This window comes from Phodopus roborovskii, unplaced genomic scaffold, assembly GCF_943737965.1.
Source record: "Phodopus roborovskii unplaced genomic scaffold, PHOROB, whole genome shotgun sequence".
Classification (NCBI taxonomy): domain Eukaryota; kingdom Metazoa; phylum Chordata; class Mammalia; order Rodentia; family Cricetidae; genus Phodopus; species Phodopus roborovskii.
Window position 1 is genome coordinate 47,408,646 of NW_026126433.1, and position 18,848 is coordinate 47,427,493.

Below are 18,848 nucleotides of genomic sequence, written 5' to 3' on the forward strand. Positions count from 1 at the left end.
TCCATACTTTGATATTGCCATACAAAAATCTTGCTATATTGTCCAAACTAACTTTGAACTCCTGGGCTCAAGTGGTGGGCCTCTTGCCTTAGGCTCCTAAGTAGCTGGGCTACAGGCATTCATACCATACTGTAAGTTTAAAAAGATGAAACCCTGAAGCAGTATGATCCAAACATCTTTCTTATTTTGAGTTCAAGTACATGCTTGTGACCCAACTCTGAAATAATACCAATTTTGGACAAAATGTTAATATATCTGTACTATTAGTAAAGCAAAAATTAAGGCTGAGAAAGACAATCCTATAAGTAGCAATTACATATTACACATAATCTATAGTTAAATAGTAATATTAACAATCTTATAAACTTCAGACACAGTCTTAAAAAAAAAAAAAAAAGTACCTGGGAAATGAGGTATGATTTCCCCATCTAATTTGTAAGCAACACCAACTTTGATTTCTGTAAACATATCCAAAATATCCAACTTGGTAAGGGCCAACCTAATTTTGAAAAACAAAACAAAACAAAACAAAAAAAAAAACACTGCTGAAACAGCGAACTTGTGACCCCAGTCTGACTGATTCAGGAGGGAAATTCATGCAAAGCTCAAAGCTCCAAAGCAATTCTGAAAAGTGGTTAGAATGGTACTTGAAAGCGTGCCACACATACACACCACATCGAGGCGGACACTATCATTGACACAGTCTTCATAAAACAACAGTTACTTTCTAGTAATGAAACATTTTCACTGGTGGCTTCACACTTGCTCAGCTTTCTTATGAGGGATAACGTGTGGGAAGGCTGCCTGGAGTTAGGGACACAGCAGAACGCGCTGTTCCACACAATCACACGATATTAAGTCCATTCCCACACATGCTACCAGCCCCAACTCCTCACTCTGGTTAGCATCACCTCCACCCTTCCGGTTAAAAACTGACAGACTGAGGAAACATGAAGGACCTCTTCGTGATTCATCAGTTTCCTGAAAATTGACTCAAAAACAGGATTTTAAGGGAAAAATATGTGGAAATCAGATAAAACTTTAGGTTTGGGATTCTGGTCCACAAATCTTGGGTTATTTTTTGTTTGTTTAAAAACAACAAAAAGAAAACTTTTACTTGTTAGACGCTCAGCCTATTAATGCAGATACAAACACATTTACTTACATATAAAATGCTGCAACTTGACTGAGTATTTCAGTGAGCAGGACAGTACTGCCTACATCTCACCTCATCTTCCAAATGTCCATGATGGGAGTAATACCATGACCTCGATTTTAAAGATGATGAGACTGAGACTCAGAAAGGTGAGCACATCCAGTCACATCAGCATAATGCACAAGCCGACATCTGATCCAGGAGGTCAGACACTAGGTGTGCACACTCCATCCCTGCACAAAGCCAGACACTAAGTGTGTACATACACTCCATCCTCACACACTGACACTAAGTGTACACACACACTCCATCCCCGCACTGACACTAAGTGTGCACACACACTCCATCCCCGCATAGCATTGCCTCCTCTCTGTGTGCACACTGTCCATCTATGCAGGTGTCCATCACCTCCTACCTATCTCACAGCCTTCTCTGTACATACACAAGTCAGACTACTACCATTCTTTCTAGAGCCATAAGCATCCAGAAAAATAACCTGGGTATCTCTTCCTGCATACTTCCTCCTACATCTAATTCCGCTTCTAAAACTATGAATTTATTCTGGAGGCAAAGGAGTAAAGCTTTTCTGTTAAGGGACTCTCTCAAGTTTACTTTCTACAAAATCAAACTTGTGGTTATCAACTGTCTACTATTTCCTGAAATAAAGGTTTAGAAGAACACTCACGCAGTAAATCCATTGATCATATGGGCGTATTTGAGTAAAACAAGGTCCAACCAGCCACATCTTCTTTTCCTCCCTGTAGTTACTCCAAATTCTCTACCCCTCGTCTGTAATAATTCTCCAATTTCCTGTGTAACAGAATTTATAAGTTACAATGTCAAAACTATATAACTAGGGAATTATAGTAGATTATATGATAAACAGTATCTCTTTTGATAAATATCTTTTCATGAAATAAGCTGGAGACAGAAATTCCATGGAAATGATATTACTTGGAATATATTCAGTTTTGATTTTGTTTTTACTATTTTGTTACAATGTTATATACAGGTTGTTAGTATTCAAGCATCTGTACTGCCTGTCCTTGGGGTTCTGACAGGATAGGCCCTCAGCTATAGCCACTAAGAGCACCACCTGTGCACATTCACTACGTTCCCTTTTAAAAGGTCCCTGCCTACCTCCCCCATCCTCCTCTCTCTTTCTCTCCCTGTCTGCTCCCCTTCCACTCTTACCTCTCTCTCCCCCTTTCCTTTCTCCTCTCTCCTGCTGCTCCTATCCCTGGAGGCTGGTCTTCCCAGCTTCCCTTTCCCCAATTAAAAACAACTCTCTGCTTGAACCCTGTTACATGGCATCTTTCTCTCAAGCACCACAAGTCAAATGTAGATTGACAACAAAACAACTAGACCCTATCAGTAAGAACAAGTTGTTATGATCTTAGATATGTCCCACAAAAAAGTCCATGTGTTGCAGGCTTGGTCCTCAACATCTGGCAATAGAGGGGTGACTGGATCATGAGGACACTAATGTTATCAGTTGATTAATCCATTGATGAATATTTCAGGATATTTGATCACTGTTTGAAAATGTGCCTATGCTTTACCTCACCTGCCTAAGGGACCTGATTGGTTTAATAAAGAGCTGAACGGCCAATAGCTAGGCAGAAGAGGTTAAGTGGAACTTCCAAACAGAAAGAGAAACTCAGGGGGATGAATCTAAGCAGGTGGAGAAGCAGGTACAGAATGAAGGAGAGATAAAGAGCCATATGGCAAAACGGAGATTAATAGAAACATAATTTAAATTATAAGAGCTAGTGGGACAAGCCTAAGCTAAAGCCAGGCTTTCATAATTAATAAGTTTCTGTGTCATTATTTGGTGGTGGGAAGTCCAAAGAAAGTCTGATGAAAAAGCTTGCTACAGGTGAGTTCATAGCTGAATGGACTATTAGGGGGCAGGGTCTTGTCAGAGGACCTACCATGTGCCTTTGAAGGTAAGCCTAGTCCTTGCATAGTGCCCCCCACTTGCTGCCTCCCAATTGTTATGAGGTGAGGGGACCAGCTGTCCTACTCCATGCCCTTCTGCCACAATGTATGTATATCTTACTACTAGCCCAGAAACACGGAACAGAGTAACCATGGACTGGAACCATGAACAATGACAACAAAAAAGATGAATACCCATCTTTCTTCCTTTTAAATTTCTCATGTAATTTTCACAACAAAGGCAAAGCTCATAAACAAATGACATTAATATTCATTTAAATAGACCAACCTAGCCAATCATTCCAAGAACTAAAGTTATAAGGTTTTCCTGAAAATGATAAGGTAAACACATCAAATGAACATTGCAAACAAAGGGAGAGGCAGAGGACTCTATTGAGGTTGAGGTCAGTCAGGGGAACACGATATTTCTTTCCATTCTTTAAAAATCAGATTACTAAAACAGGCTTACATTGTCTTGCTCTGTGGGAAAGGCACCAATACCAACTCTAGTGGTATAAGCTTTTACAACTCCATATACTTCGCCAACATTTTGGGGCGGCATACCCAAACCTGTACAAACACCTCCAACAGTACAGTTTGAAGAGGTTACAAAAGGGTAAGTTCCTACAAAATAGAAAAAGAAAAAAAAAAAAAAAAAAAAAAAACAGATGAACACATGTACACTTACACTGTAAAACAGAATTAAGACCATGCACATGAATTTTCTCCAGGTATCTGATAGAGTTGACCATGAATGTCAATGTCCTCTCTCTCGAGGGTTCCTTGTATTAGGCTTGATTCTCTTTGTAATGAGTTAAAAATGCAGATAGTGAGAACTTTAACTGCAGTACTTTAGTTGTCGAGAACCTCAGAGTATATCTAGTTGCTAACTTGGCTCTTATAGTACGTATTCACTATTGGAGAATTTTATGCAAAAAACCACGTACATTTTGATTGACTCCTCAAACAAATGACTCCCCAGTAGACATTACTTAGGGTGCAGCAGGACCCTGAGGCAACAGCAATTTTGTGGTATTCAACATTTCCCCAAGCTTTGAACTCTATTCAGAGCAACCCTTAAATTACAGAAACAATTATGAGGGCGCACTTTTCTCCCTTTTATACTTAACTACTCACTCTCCTAATTATACACTCTCTTTCCAGATTGAGAAGGCATATTACAGGATAAAGGGGTAAATATATCTATTATAGAGAAATACATTCTCTTTAATCAATTAGTATCCAAAGCTAATGAAATGTCAAGAGGCTGATTGGATGGCTCAGCAGTTAAGAGTATTTGCTGTTCTTCCAGAAGACCCGGGTTTGATTCCCAGCACCCACATGGTGGCTGACAGGGATCTGTAACTATTTCCAGGGAATCCAATGACTTCTGACCTCCAAGAGCACTGCATCGTGTAGCGAACAGACATACATACAGGCAAAAACACTCACACATAAAATAAAAATAAATTAAAAAACCAAATGCACCCAGAACTGTTAACAGCATAAGAAAGTATATTTAGATATACCATTAAGACTAATGAGACAGTCATCTGAGTAAGCTTAGCCTAACCATGAAGATGGAAGGAATGATGAGCCTACCAGAAAGCCTCATGCAGAGTAAGTAGGTTAACATACACAGGTTTGCCTAGATCTTAAAATAAATGTTTAATCCTAATGTCTATTTTTTTTTTTTTAAAGATTTACAGGGGAAGATTCTCCCCAAATTGATCTTATCCTTTTATAGTTCCAGAGAAACAGGAACTGAATAAATCATGAGCCAACTAATAAAATTCACAATCTGCAGAACTCCAAACCCACAGAATCTAAACAATTCCATTTTACTAATGAAGAGCAAAACTTGTACTGTGCTTGCCACAATATTCCTTGCCATAAGATGACAAGCTATCTCATTCCTGAATACAAATGCTAAATGCACCTCCTTAATGCTAACATTAATATTTACATCTAAGTACTTTGTACTCAGTCAAACTCCCTATGAATCATATCTCACTTACCAAAATCAATATCTAATAATGCTGCGTTTGCACCTTCTACCAAGATTTTCTTGGGTGGTCCATGGAGGGCCTCATATAGGAAATAAACTCCATCTCTCACCATCGGTTTAATCCTTTCCATATAACCCTACACAAAGACAAAAACCAGTTTCCATGTGCACTAATACATTATAACACAGTCAAAGTGTAAACTACCTGACCTTCGACAGTGGAAACTGACAAATGTGAGCAGAAGGCACTGGCGATGGAGCTCGTCCTAGTACATTTGGATTAGCTCTGGTCTCTGCATGATTAGCAGTATAGGGACTGGAGATGTGACGCAGCAGCAGAGTACTTACCTAGCATGTGTGAGATCCTGAACAACATACATACACAAGCACTATAACATTTACAAGTTCTCTATCAACTTCAATGGGAACTGAACAAAGTACTCACTTCATATTAGCTAGCTTTCGGGGAGAGTAAAAAGAACTGTCTGTTTATATTAGATGGCACTTTGACACTGCATTTATAATCCATATAACAATTTTCAAGTTCAAATCAGAGTAACACCAAATGTGGAGAGAACACAGCTACACTACCAAGCATGCAAATGTTAGTGATGGAGTGCTGTCATTCTTTACAATAACATCACAATATGTCATCAATTGATAGTATCAAATACTAGCATGAGATCTAGTAATGTTTAACTTCAGAATTCAAGTAAAAATATAAACAAGAATGTCCCTGAGGGTTGCAGTACAGCTGCAATAAAACCTGATCTCAACTATGAACACCAGGAATGATAATTCTAGAAGCAACTTACCAGGAACCCATATGCATGATAATTCTAGAAGCTACTTACCAGGAACCCATATGCATATATTGCATCCGCTAATGAATGTCTGTCTGGCCCTCCTTGGCACCTTGTCTTTAATCTCTTACCCTATTTCAGTCCTCTCTGTGTGGCTAAAATGACTCTGTAAAGCCCTTACATGTCAACATATGTTACTTAGGAAAATCTTGTTTCTTTTGTTGTTTTTCTTATTTCTGCCCACCCCACTCCCCAGTGACTTCAAGTGGCCCAGGCTAGGCTCCAACTCAGTATGTAGCTGAGGATGAACTTGAACTTCTGACCTTCCTGCTTCTACCTCCCTAGTGCTAGGATTACAGGAATAGGCCACCACACCCAACTTACATGAATTATAAACAGACCTAGGTCTACAACTACTCCAGAATGACATATGATATGTAGATTCTAATTCAGTTCTAGTAACAATGTTAATATTTTTAAAGACAATCACCAGGCACATAGGAAACAATGTAAGATTTACTAATGCTCGAGAAGCCTTCTGTTAACTCAGGTACCACTGGGCTTCTTCAGTGGCCAGTAAAGTTCTTTGTCTCAGAAACAATGCTGAAGAAACTGTTGATCAATCCTAAACGTGCTGACTTTACAAGTCACTACACCGTCACTTTCTTTACAGATCTACACTTCAGTAGCTGTGTGTGGTTTCTTCATAATCCAAATCTGACCTTTCTTCTGTTCAAAATTCTCCTATTTTCACCATTTCCCAAATAAAAGCTAAGTTCCTGCACGTGCATCTGAGACTATATCTGGCTACTTTCACATAAACATGCTATATCCAAGAATGACTTGTAAGTTCTTTCACTAGTTAATACACAAAGCTAGAATGTCCGTTTGGCCAATTAGTATTTAAAAGCACATCACTGAGCTAAGAAAGCATTACCTTAAGTTTCTGTAATTCACCTTCAATGTCTATTTCCAAAGTAGGATATATAGATTTGTACTGGTTAGCTAGAACTTTGAACCTGAGAAATAAACAGATCATGGCATTAAAGAATACTTCAAATAATACCATTCAAGTCAAGTGCTTTCTGTGCCTTATAAGTGGTCTTAAAATAATATTAATTATGAAACTAAAGTTACTTTCTGAGAAATAAAATTTAATAAAGAAGATAAATGAGTAAATTATATACTTAAGATACACTTTTACATTTAAGAATAAAATTAAGGGGACATGAGTAGTTGAAGAAGTGATAGAAGAACAGAAATCTGAAAACAGAAAAGACAAACAATAAAAATATGAAAGGGGATGGTCTACATGATATTCAAGACACTACTAGCAACTGATCTCTAGGACTTTTCAGGGTAGTTGCCTACCAGTGCAAACAGTAACTACATTTTCCATGGAAATCGTTCTACAGAGAATATGTCAGTGTAGCATTTCTAGTTTTGAAGATGTACCTAAATAATTTACTAGGACCTGGAAAGACATAATGGGGTCACTGAATCTGTAACACCAAATACAAGATCCTAGGACATGGTGAACACATCAGTACTGCTATACTGGGAACATTTGCTGTCACAGAAAACCAGTTCACACGTCAGTCCTTAAGAACAAAATGGCTATCTTCTTAGAACACATTCTTATATCATCAGGTTATTTTTCACAAAGTAATCTGAATACTGATGCTTCAATTTTGCATTCAGCTTTATTAATTTTTTTTTTTTTTAAACAAGTTTGTTACCTCTCGGAGAAGCCATCAAAGTCAGTAACAAGATCGCACATTCGAAGTCCACTCCGAGCAGCTTTGGAGGAATACACTGGGCCGATGCCCTTTTTTGTGGTACCCAAACTTAAAAACAAACCAAAACAAGCTTCAAGTTACAGAAGGAAGATGTAAGTCTGCAGTCAGATCGTTCCAAAGAAGGAAGTTACATATGACTGTGATAGTTATGCAATTTCCTGCAAGTTTATTTGCATAATCTAATTGGTCTTCTTTGAAAAGTAAAATATTCTTATTTATTTATTCTGGGTTTTGTTTTATTTTGGCTCAGAATTTATACCTAAGGATGTAGATGTGTTCAAACTATATCAAAATTTAAAATATGTATGTATATATCATACTTTTTTCCTGCTTGTTCTTGTCTCTGCTGTTCCTGGATGCCATCAGCTGCTTGGTGAAAATCAAATACTGAAGAAAAATCAAAGAAATCACAGTTGTTATTGAAACAAACATAACATACAAGATGAAAATATTCTACATCAAATAACTAAAATCCCTCCAACCTTGTTTATGAAAAATCATACAGAGATATTTCTAAAAGTAATAATGGCAGTTTACACTTGTGATTTCAACACTAAACAGACTATGGCAGGAGGATCACACCAAGTTTGAAGCCAACCTGGATTACAGTGTTTCAAGAAAGCAAAACAGCTATCCTAACCTAAAATTCAATAAAGTTCAATATACAAAGGTATCCTTTTGGGGGGGGGGGAGTAGAACAGGGTTTCTCTGCATAACAGCCCTGGCCATCCCTAGAACTAACTCTGTAGACCAACCAGAGATCTGCCTGTCTCTGCCTCCTGAGTGCTGGGATTAAGGGCATGTGCTATCAATACTCAGCCAAAGACAATGTTTTTTTTTTTTTTCTGCATCTTCAAGCTCTGGACTCTTGGGAGTCTAGCGGTTACTTTGACAACTCCTCTTCCTCTCTAATCCCAAGCTTCCATCACTTTTCACTGTACTCTAACCTGTGCTTCTTTCCATTCTTGGACATGGAATCCAAATTCTTTAATGCATACAAAATTGCTGGCCAAGACACAAACAACTCATCACATCCTTGCCTTTGGAACGACTCTTAAGAAAAACTACTTACATGGCAAACACTCTTGTGCTCACGTCAGCATCCTCTGCAGTCCTTGACTACAACTATAGACTGTGTAGTGTGCCTACATGCACCTATATGCACACTCATACTCTTGACACAATACCCTGGGTCATAGGACAATGTCAGTTTGCTAGTTAATTTCTGTATCAGCAAGTGCTCAAATATCAACTGACTCACTAAATAAACAGCTCATAGACAGGCATGCCTGGGACTTTGGTTTCTGAACTTCAAACTAAAGTTTATTTAACTTTTTTTAAAAATAACTTTATAATTAACAGATCATAAAACTCATCAGTTTTAGGTATACAATTCAATGATTTTTATCATATTATGTCATGATTTCTTTCCAACTAAATTGCTAAATAGAATGGCTGAGTTCTCAGAATTAGTGGAAGCATGTTTGTTTGTTTGAAGACAGAGTTTCTCTGTGTAGCCCTGGCTGTCCTAGAACTCACTCTGTAGACCAGGTTGACCTCAAACTCAAACATCTGCCTGCCTCTGCCTTCTAAGTACTGGGAGCAAAGGCATGTGCCACCAACACCATTAGAAGATACACATTAGTTACACGGAAACTAGAAAAACATGATAAAACCTGGACTAACTCATAAGCCTTAGCCTCCAAAGCTATACAGAAAGTATTGTTCTCCTGTCTCTTGCTTTTGAGACACTACAAAAGCTACAAAAGCAGCTCTACCTATAGCCCTGCACAGCAAGAAATCAACAGCTCTAAAGGGTCACCAGTTTTCTCTGGCATGCCTGGTAAGAGTTTTGAAATTTCTGTACACTAGTTACATTACAAAAGCTGAATTTGCAGTGTGAGTCAATACATGTCTCAGTACCACACAAATTGGTAAAAGAGTATTCTTAAAATTATACTGGAATATTACATAACTATAGAATGTCACAATAACACTATTTTTAATAAACCAATATTGGAAAAACTCAATTTTCACCAATGGTAAAGGGGATAAAAGTTTTGGCATATTCATAATAGGTAGCAATTTTTTAAAAAGGAAAATGTTTGCTTCAAGTAGCAATAACAATAGAATTGTATCAATTATAGACAGAATGTTCAATGTAGGCCAGTTACAAAAAGCAGTATAAACTATAATTTTAAATAAGTTCCAAACGACAGAACTAATCTACAAGAGAAATATGAGCTATGACCACCTTTGATCACAGGGAACAGATAATGACTCAGAAAAGTCATCACAGCAATTTTTCCAGGCACTTAGAAGCCTTTATCATTGAATATATCATATGTTTTTGTGAATTTCAGTTGTATTTCAAACTGCTCTCATATGATTAATTTGTTATCATGTTTCTATCCTGTTGCCTTTCAAAATTACTTCAGGGACCAGAGTTAAATACTAACTTAGCAAGTCAGTTATAATACAATTGAAATGTTAGAATATGCCATACAATTTCTTCTGCATAAGAAGCATCTACATTTAAATACTTATTTCCCATTATCAGAGTTTAAAAGGCAACTAAAAAACCATAAACAGTTGACAGAAAGCAGTTGAAGTGTATTATCAAAAAATTAATTAATTAATTTAGTGCCCTGACACAAAACTATTGCTTCCATAGACCCCAGAAAGCTATTAGTATAATCAGAACAATGACTTTCATGGTGTGGAACCTTAATGCCTTCCAATTACTTTTGATTGCTCTCTCTGAAGTTGTTTTGAATATTGCTTTTGTTTTCTACAGAAGTCACAGAAGTCTAGACATTGAGAATTTAGTCTAATTTTTTTTTTAACATAAAGGTAACTGTTCACCCTTAGCAGTTTCATTAGCACCACTGTGAAAGTACTGATGTAGGTAAATTTGGCCGAGTTTTACTTATCTAATTGGTAATTACTAAGCACTTTCTACCACCGAACTACACTACCAGCACTATATTTAAGCTTTATTAACACAATGCTGTGCCATGACACATTTATTATACATTTGTCTTACAAAATGTGTTTACTACTACGCGATAAGCTTCATTAAAGGATTTTTTTAAATATTGTCTTTTCTAACACTCTTGAATCTTCAGTGTCTGGGATCATGTCTAGCACAAGGTAGGTAATCAAGAAATGAATAAAGGACAGACACCAGCAATTCTGTACTTGAGATGCTTATAATATCCAAGCCATTTAGTTATTTCTCAGGCTACTCTGAATAAACATCTCTTATTACAAACCATGTCAGTAGGGCAGGACAAGAGATGATGTAAAAAAACCTCTGCATTAAGTTGCTTCATTTTTTTAATTTAAAAAAATTTTAGACATGCAGTAGTGATGGCACACACCTTTAGTCCTAGCACTCAAGAGGCAGAGGCAGGTGGACTCTGAGGTTGAGGCCAGCCTGGTTCCCAGAGCCAGGGCTACACAGAGAAATCCTGTTTTAAAAACCAAAAGCAAAAAATAAAACCAAATCTCTTAGATTTAGCCATTTTACTTTGTTTTGCCTGCATGTGTGCATGGTGCCCAGAGGTAGAAAGAGAGCATCAAATCCCCGGAAGTGGCGTTCCAGATGGTTGTGAACCACCATGTGGGCACTTCTGGAATCAAACCCTGGTTCTCAACGAGATAACGAATATTCTTAAGCCACCTCTTCAGCCACCACTTAAAGTATTTTTCAAATTGCATAGCATCTTTATCATTTTAAAACATCTTTTAAGCAAAAATATTGATACTGTATTAAATTTAAACCATAACATTGACATGAAATATATGACAACAACAGAAAAGACTGGACAAGGAAATGGAGGCATACTAGTCTAAGAGCCTTTTGAGAATTTATCTAATGGAAAACTGTTAAGACAGAGGGTGAGAGAAGATCACATACTTGAGGCCAGATTGGAATAAATAGTGAGTCCCAGTCCAGCCTGACAACTTAGCAAGACATTGATTTAAAGCCAACAAGAAAGAAGGGTCTTTGTGATACTGTGTGCCATCCCATCCCCCCAACACCCCTCCTTTTTTCCCTGGCAGTCTAAAGCACTTAAGTAATACAGCAAATATGCAACCGGCACTCTCAAAGTAACAAACTTAAAGCACTTGTGTAGATAATCCTACTTTGAGTTTTTGAAAATATCAAAGTATTCTAAAAGTCATATCTAGTCATACCAAATAGCTTTCAAAACCTCAAGTACAGAATAAGGATAAGCAGTCTACTAAAAACAAACCACATAGGATACTATTGCTATAAAAATGTCTTACAATGATAGCATAGAATTGCTCTTTTCAGATTTTAGAGATTAAGAATTTCATGGTGAACAATGTAATAAAAAGAGGACATTCATATTTTTAAAAATTGTGTTAATTCAGCAGTTTTCCACAAAAAGTTATTTCACTTTTACTTTATTACTGTTTGTGTAATGTGCATTTATGGGCACAGATGCCTAAGGAACTCAGGCAGGTCATCAGACTCACAAGGCAAGCACTTTCACTGGCTAAGCCATCTTGCCATTATTTTACTGAGATACTGAGATGTTGCACAAGGCTCATATTTGAGGCTGTTATGAGGTGACACTCTTACTTGATTTCCATTTTGATTGAGACCTTTTAAAAAAGAGAACAATGCTAAAGGTTTGCAGCTACTCAAGACATAAACATATTTGAATAGATTCAGGTCCATGCCAAAGTTCTCTATTGTTTTATACCCCTTGTTTCTCTTTTCGGGTATCATCTCTGATCATGTCGCTGATAATTAATCCTATTGGTTCAGGAATGGTAGCTGAGAAGAAAAACCCACTACTGGTGACAACTGAAATTAATTTCAGAAGAACAGTAATTCATTGTATCACAGCAGTCATCTTAAGAACCTGACTCAGGGTAAATGCTCTCTTACAGGAATGTTAACATGTACAAAATACTTTGTGTTTTGCTACAAATTGTTTTTAATGACTAAAGATGACACACAATACTGTTTATGCTACTCATCTGCTTAGTTAAACCCTTGTCTTCAGAAATATGTGTATTTCAATCTAGTCCTTGCCAAAAACAAAAAAATCAAGATCTTATGTATTTTATCCTCAAAACAATCCATAAACAAACATAAGAAATAATTCATTTCTAAATGCTTTCTTTCACTTGATACATTCGATTAAAAGGCTGTTATAAATAAATACAATATGGACTCCATACCAATATGAGCTCTGTCTGATATGATAAGCCTTTTTTCCCAGCCATCTAGACCTAGGAGAGAAAAGATACACTTTATCAAACATTTTATGTTACTATTTTTAAGACTTAATAAGAATAGAATGTTTTATAAGTACTATGACTGAAGCAGTCATGATTGTATCTTTTCTTCTGCATGAAAGCATTGAGCTTATCAGGGTTGTCGCTGGTCTTAATATACAAGCTCATTCATGCTCTTATCTCCAAATATTTCATCTTAAATGTCTCAAGGCAGTCACACTCACATGAAATACTCCTAAGAACTCTCAAAAAGGACAGGAGGAAAATCTTTTTCTAGACACAGGGGTGGGGATCAGGTACATAGCATGGGGGGAAATTCAAGAGGAAGAAAATTGGTTTTAGTAATGGAACCCACCCTTTCCAAAAGAGTTATAAAGAAATCTAACTGGGCAAAATAATGATTTCTCTATTGTAGATTACTACACTTAGGATATGGAATGGTAATGAAATAGATGCACCTCCCCATGTAACGATGAGTTACCAAGAGCAGGGGCTGTGGGTCCCTTCATTCAATAAATTAGGGGGAATTGACTGTTGGAGATATAGACAAATTCAAACAGATAGTTTCCTTTATATTAACATATTAATAAGTTACATGTGGTCTCAGGATAAACTGCTTTCAAAACTAACATCCGGATATTAAAATCGAGCTAGCAAAGTTGCCCAGTGATATGGCACTTGCCTATCATATGCAGGCACCTAGCTTCAATCCCCAGCACAAAAGTGTGTGTGTATGTATGTATGTATGTATACACACACACACACACACACACACACACACACACACACACACACACACACAAAAAGCTGGGCGTGGTGGCATACACCTCTAATCCCAGCACTCAGGAGACAGAGGCAAGTAGATCTCTGTGAGTCTGAGGCCAGCCTGGCCTAGAGCTAATTCCAAAACAGATAAGGCTACACAAAAAAAACATAAATACATAAATAAGAATCTATTGACAACATCCACAATTTGATTCTTTATGAACTAAGGGGTGGCCTCTTCAGCAGAGCACTGTGCTCAAGGATAAACCAAATCTAGTAAGCTGCCCTGCAGCTGTCTGACATGTAAACATGTATTCTAAGTTGGTTTAGCAAGCAATCTAAGGGAAGCATTACAACGAAACTGAAAAAATGGATTCAGCAAGTGGGGTGCAGATATCCCATTATCATTCAGTGTGATGAGTCAGACAGAAAAGAAAGGCATGGCAAGATTAGTCAATGGGATGAAAAATATGGTAACACATTTAACAAAAATAACACATTACAGTTAGAGTCATTCACTCATACCTTTTCCCTTTTGAACATTTTTCTCTGCTTCTTCAAACAATCCAGGAAGATGAATTACCACTCCATTTCCTAAAAGAAACAAACAATCCTCCACCTTAAACACCTGTAATTATAATATAGACATACATATAAATGTTAAAATGTAGACAACTATAATACCCATCTATTTTGAACAGAAGAACAAGTTACATTTATTAACAGGACATTGCATTTTACTAAGGAATTACCAGAGAAATTATTCAACGTTTATAATATATGTAAATAATAGGGGATATAAAACACTAAAATTACATTGAAAACAACCTGGAATATCTTTGAAACAAGTGAACCATGTTCTGAAAGAAACTAACAATGCAGCTGGGTCATGGTCTAGACAAATGTCTTTCAGAATCATACTCTGTTGTGGTAACAAAATGAATTCAGTGTGCCATGAGCATTTGTTTAAACAACAGTATCAATCACATTTGTAAAGGTTTAAAATGAAATATTTCTTATTTCATAGGCACAGCTGAAAGTCTTTGGGAAACTGGCTTGATGACCAGAGCTCCTTTATGGAATGAAGGCTACGATGCTCAGAGATGCTTTACAAAGTGAGCATCCTGGGAACTCTACTGCAAAAGACCTGAAAGGGCAGTCAGCAGTCAGCAGCTCTGTCCTACCTGTATCATGGTCAAAATGAGTAACATATCAAGGAACTACCTGATTAGTGAAAATGAAGTCAGTTTTAAAACAAAAATATACCATTGTTGTCCCCAAGCAGTCAGTTTAAACACTTACCAATGAAGGCAGTAACATTTGGGTTAATTATTCCACTAGGTAAAAGATGAAAGTCATATTCCACAGAATCTACAACAACTGTGTGGCCAGCATTATTTCCTCCCTGGAACAGAATAAAGGAAGAAATTGAGCCTGATAATAAATATGGTAAATAGCTTAACTAATTAATTACTACTAAGATGCCAATATAATCCAAGGAAACCCAAATGCTTGCCATATATATCAAGTAACTAAAAAAAAAATAATCATTTGGTTCTGGAAGATCAAGAAATTGGTGAATTCAGGTTTCTGGAAGACAGGAAGTCGCATTCCTTTTTACAAGAGAAAGGGTAGGAAAAAGCTCAACTCACCTAGTCTGTTAGGCTGTCTTTGGCCCTACATAGGACATGTATCAATCTAACCATTCATGAAACACTCTCTCTCCCTCTCTCTCTCTCCCTCTCTCTCCCTTCCTCTCTCTCTCTCTCTCTCTCACACACACACACACACACACACACACACACACACACACACACGCCTATGGTGAGAGGCAGTTATTCTAAACTGCTATGATTCTTAGATGAATTTAAACTAGGATGTGCCCCCAGGTAGCTCCCAGTACTGGCTGTCCTAAGACCTTAGTTTACAAGTCAACTTTAAGCCTTTAGTTACTGGCAGATCCCTACAATTTTCTCTTTCTATAAGAAACTGAACCAAGGAATTCTTAATCCTTAGAATTACAGTTGAGAGCCATGGGAAGATTCCTAAAGTTTATGCCTACATGGTCAATAAACAGTAAAATGTTAAATATCAAATTACAAAATTTAGATATTAAGTTTCTTAATGAGGTCATCTGTGAAAAAAGTTCTAGTGTATGGTAATATTTCATAAAATACAACAGGTAAAGATTCAGATTTAAAGTGCCTATTTGGATGTTAATCTAAAATATTTATGGATTGCATGTAAAATGCAAAATCACCACCTTGAGAGCTCAGGCAACTGTCCTCACACACAGATACTGATCAAATGAGGAGGCCACATACTTTAGCAGATAGCAAAACAATGAGGTTCTAAATAGGAGCAATGCTGCCCATGACCTCACCCTCCCACCTGCAAACTGTAAGAGGAATTGGAGACCTTTCTCACACAACTGTGTGCTACATGCCCAGATGAACTTCAAATAGCCTTGATTTTAACCTATATTTAATTTGAAATATACCAAGTTGTTTATGGCCATACCAATCTTGAATGTGCTCTATCTTGTCTCCCAAAAAAATTGAAGAAAAAGAAATAGTATGAGCCCAAAAGTATTTTACTATATAGTATATGCAAAGTTTTTTGGAAAATCTTAAATTTGACTGCCATGTGACATTTTTATAGTAAATACCAAGAATAAATGCAAGTTAATGGAATGAACAATAAATACATGAAAGAAAATCCAAAGACTTATCAGCAACATCTTCTCACCTGGTATATATCCACTAATAGATACATGTTACCAGTTTTCTTTAACTGTTATTCTTATATTAAGATTAAATATCTAGATGCTGGTGTGAGGCTTATGTTTGAATACTCGGTACCCAGTTAGTGGAACTGTTTGGGAAGGATTGGGATGTGTGGCCTTGCTGAAGGAGATATGTCACTGGGGTAAACTTTGAGGTCAAAATACTCAGAGTATGAGTCCTATAATTCTCTGCTTCATGGTTAAGGATCAATATGTGAGCTCTCAGTTGGTACTTTACTCTGCCATCATGGACTCCAATCCTCTAAAGCCATAAGACAAATTAAACATTTTCTTTTTTAAGTTGCTTTGGTCATAGCAATAGGAAAGTAAAATAGACAAATTGGTACCAGGAAGTGGATTATTGCTGTGACAGACCATGTGCTTTTTTGGAAGAATTTGAGACTCTGGACTAGAAAAACAGATGTTGGGAAATTTAAGAACTTGTCCCTTACAGTTCTCTTCTCCCCACCCAAATGTAGAACTTCCAGGCAAACAAGGTTGAGCAAACAAGGTTGTTTTCAAAACTTTCCAGTGTGCAGTGCAGGTGTGCCTTGACCCCAGGTGTGGGTGGTGCATGACTTCCTCCTATGCTTAGCCCATCCCCTGGCTTGGGTATATAAGCCCATTACTCTCTGTAATAAACAGTGGTGGCAGCAGCTTCTTAACTTCTCATGATAGTCTGTTAAGTGTTTCAATCCTGACACCCTCCACCAATCTTGGTCCCAGGCTGCACAGGCGCTGCAGTCGGACACTGTGAATAGAGCTTAATGGGCCACCCTAGCAGGATCCTGTTGAGAGCTATACAGAGTGTATGTGCAGGCCCCACTCAAGAGGTTTCGGGGCAAACAATAATATCAACTGGGCTAGTGAGCATTCTGGTGAAACTTTGGCAAAGACTGTGGTTGCTTTTTCCTATGTCCTAAGAATTTGCCTGAGGCTAAATAAAAAAGTAATGGACTCTGAACCCATAAACCAAATTAAATGCTTGCCTTAGTCATGATATTTTATCACAGCAATAAAAAAGTAACTAAGGCAGCTGGAGGCTCAGCAGTTAGGAGTACTTGTTCTTACAGAGGACCTCAGTTCGATTCTCAGTACCCACATGACATCCCACAACCTTGTATAACTCCAGTTTGAAGAGATCCAATGCCCTCTTCTGACCTTCAACAGGTACCAGACAGAAGACAAGTGGTGCATAGCCACACATACAAACACATATTCATAAAATAAGCAAATCTAAAAAGAATAAAATAACATCTTAGCCAAGTATTATGACAAAAGCCTGCAATTCCAGCATTCAGGGGACTAAGACAAGATCATTAAATTCCAGGCCAGCCTGAGCCACAGAGTGAAGACTCTGACTCAAAAAGAGAGCAAGAATAAATATTTTTCAATTAAGCTTCTTAATAATTTGGGTATCACATCACAGAGCTATGCAATAACTAAACATTATAACAAAAAAAAAAAAAAAACAAAAAACCTCAGAACAAAAACTCCATGTTTTCTAGTAAACCTTTTTTGGCCTTTATAAAAATACATAGCTAATTTTCACTGCATTTTTTTTATAGAATTGAAATAATAAAATAATTTTGCTCCAAAAAGTATTTATTCCAAAAAAGGAGGTCTACAGTACATTAGATTGTTGAAAAATACTTTATGAAGAACAATCCTGAATTTTCTGGATGTTTTCTTCTGTCTTGTATATGAAATTAACTCCAACTTAGCTTTAAGAGTATGTTCAGCTCCCCCCACTTTTCCCCTTACTTTACAAATGGAAGTAAACATGCTCCTAGTACTGATCTAGACAAATACAGTAATCCAACCTAAGCCAATCAGTTTCAGAAAAGACAGGATTTAAAGAGCTAGAATTAATGAGATGCTGCTGAGATCGATCCCAGAAGCAGTTCTGACTACCTCCCAACCCACCCACCCCAGTCCACCAGACCAATCCTCACTTTGCTTATTACAGTTTCTTTCCTTTGTATGTAAAAAAGAATGCACATGATTCAGGAAATAAGCCCATTACAACATAGTAAGTATAGCCCTTACTCTTGGAGTTCACATTTTGCTCTAGTAATAAAAATATAAATAAGATTAAATGCTGAATTTTAACATCCTTTCTATGGTGTCCATTGATGGGAGATGTCATTCTGTATATCTGTTTCTCATACTGGTTAGTGCACTGCTGGCCAATAGGAAAGGAAGATAGGAGGGACTAGGAGACAAGGAGGAAAGAGAAAGTAAGAAGGAGGAGTCAGCATGGAGAGACCAGGGAGACCAGATGCCTGCCCCACTCCCCAATAAGGAGACC

The 18,848-nt window shown here is 37.2% G+C and overlaps 1 protein-coding gene across 2 annotated transcripts in view; it reads right to left on the reverse strand.

Annotated features, from left to right (window-relative positions):
- The window catches only part of Adss2 (adenylosuccinate synthase 2), a 28,202-nt gene that overhangs the window by 4,415 nt on the left and 4,939 nt on the right, over positions 1-18,848 (reverse strand). For both annotated transcript variants that reach the window (XM_051186384.1, XM_051186385.1), the window contains exons 2-11: positions 15,055-15,157; positions 14,278-14,346; positions 12,931-12,981; positions 8,028-8,094; positions 7,648-7,755; positions 6,846-6,927; positions 5,116-5,242; positions 3,567-3,721; positions 1,842-1,966; positions 402-499 (exon numbers count right to left, since the gene is read on the reverse strand). In XM_051186384.1, coding sequence (XP_051042341.1) covers positions 402-499; positions 1,842-1,966; positions 3,567-3,721; positions 5,116-5,242; positions 6,846-6,927; positions 7,648-7,755; positions 8,028-8,094; positions 12,931-12,981; positions 14,278-14,346; positions 15,055-15,157 — 985 coding nt within the window. The remainder of the gene's footprint in view (positions 1-401; positions 500-1,841; positions 1,967-3,566; positions 3,722-5,115; positions 5,243-6,845; positions 6,928-7,647; positions 7,756-8,027; positions 8,095-12,930; positions 12,982-14,277; positions 14,347-15,054; positions 15,158-18,848) is intronic.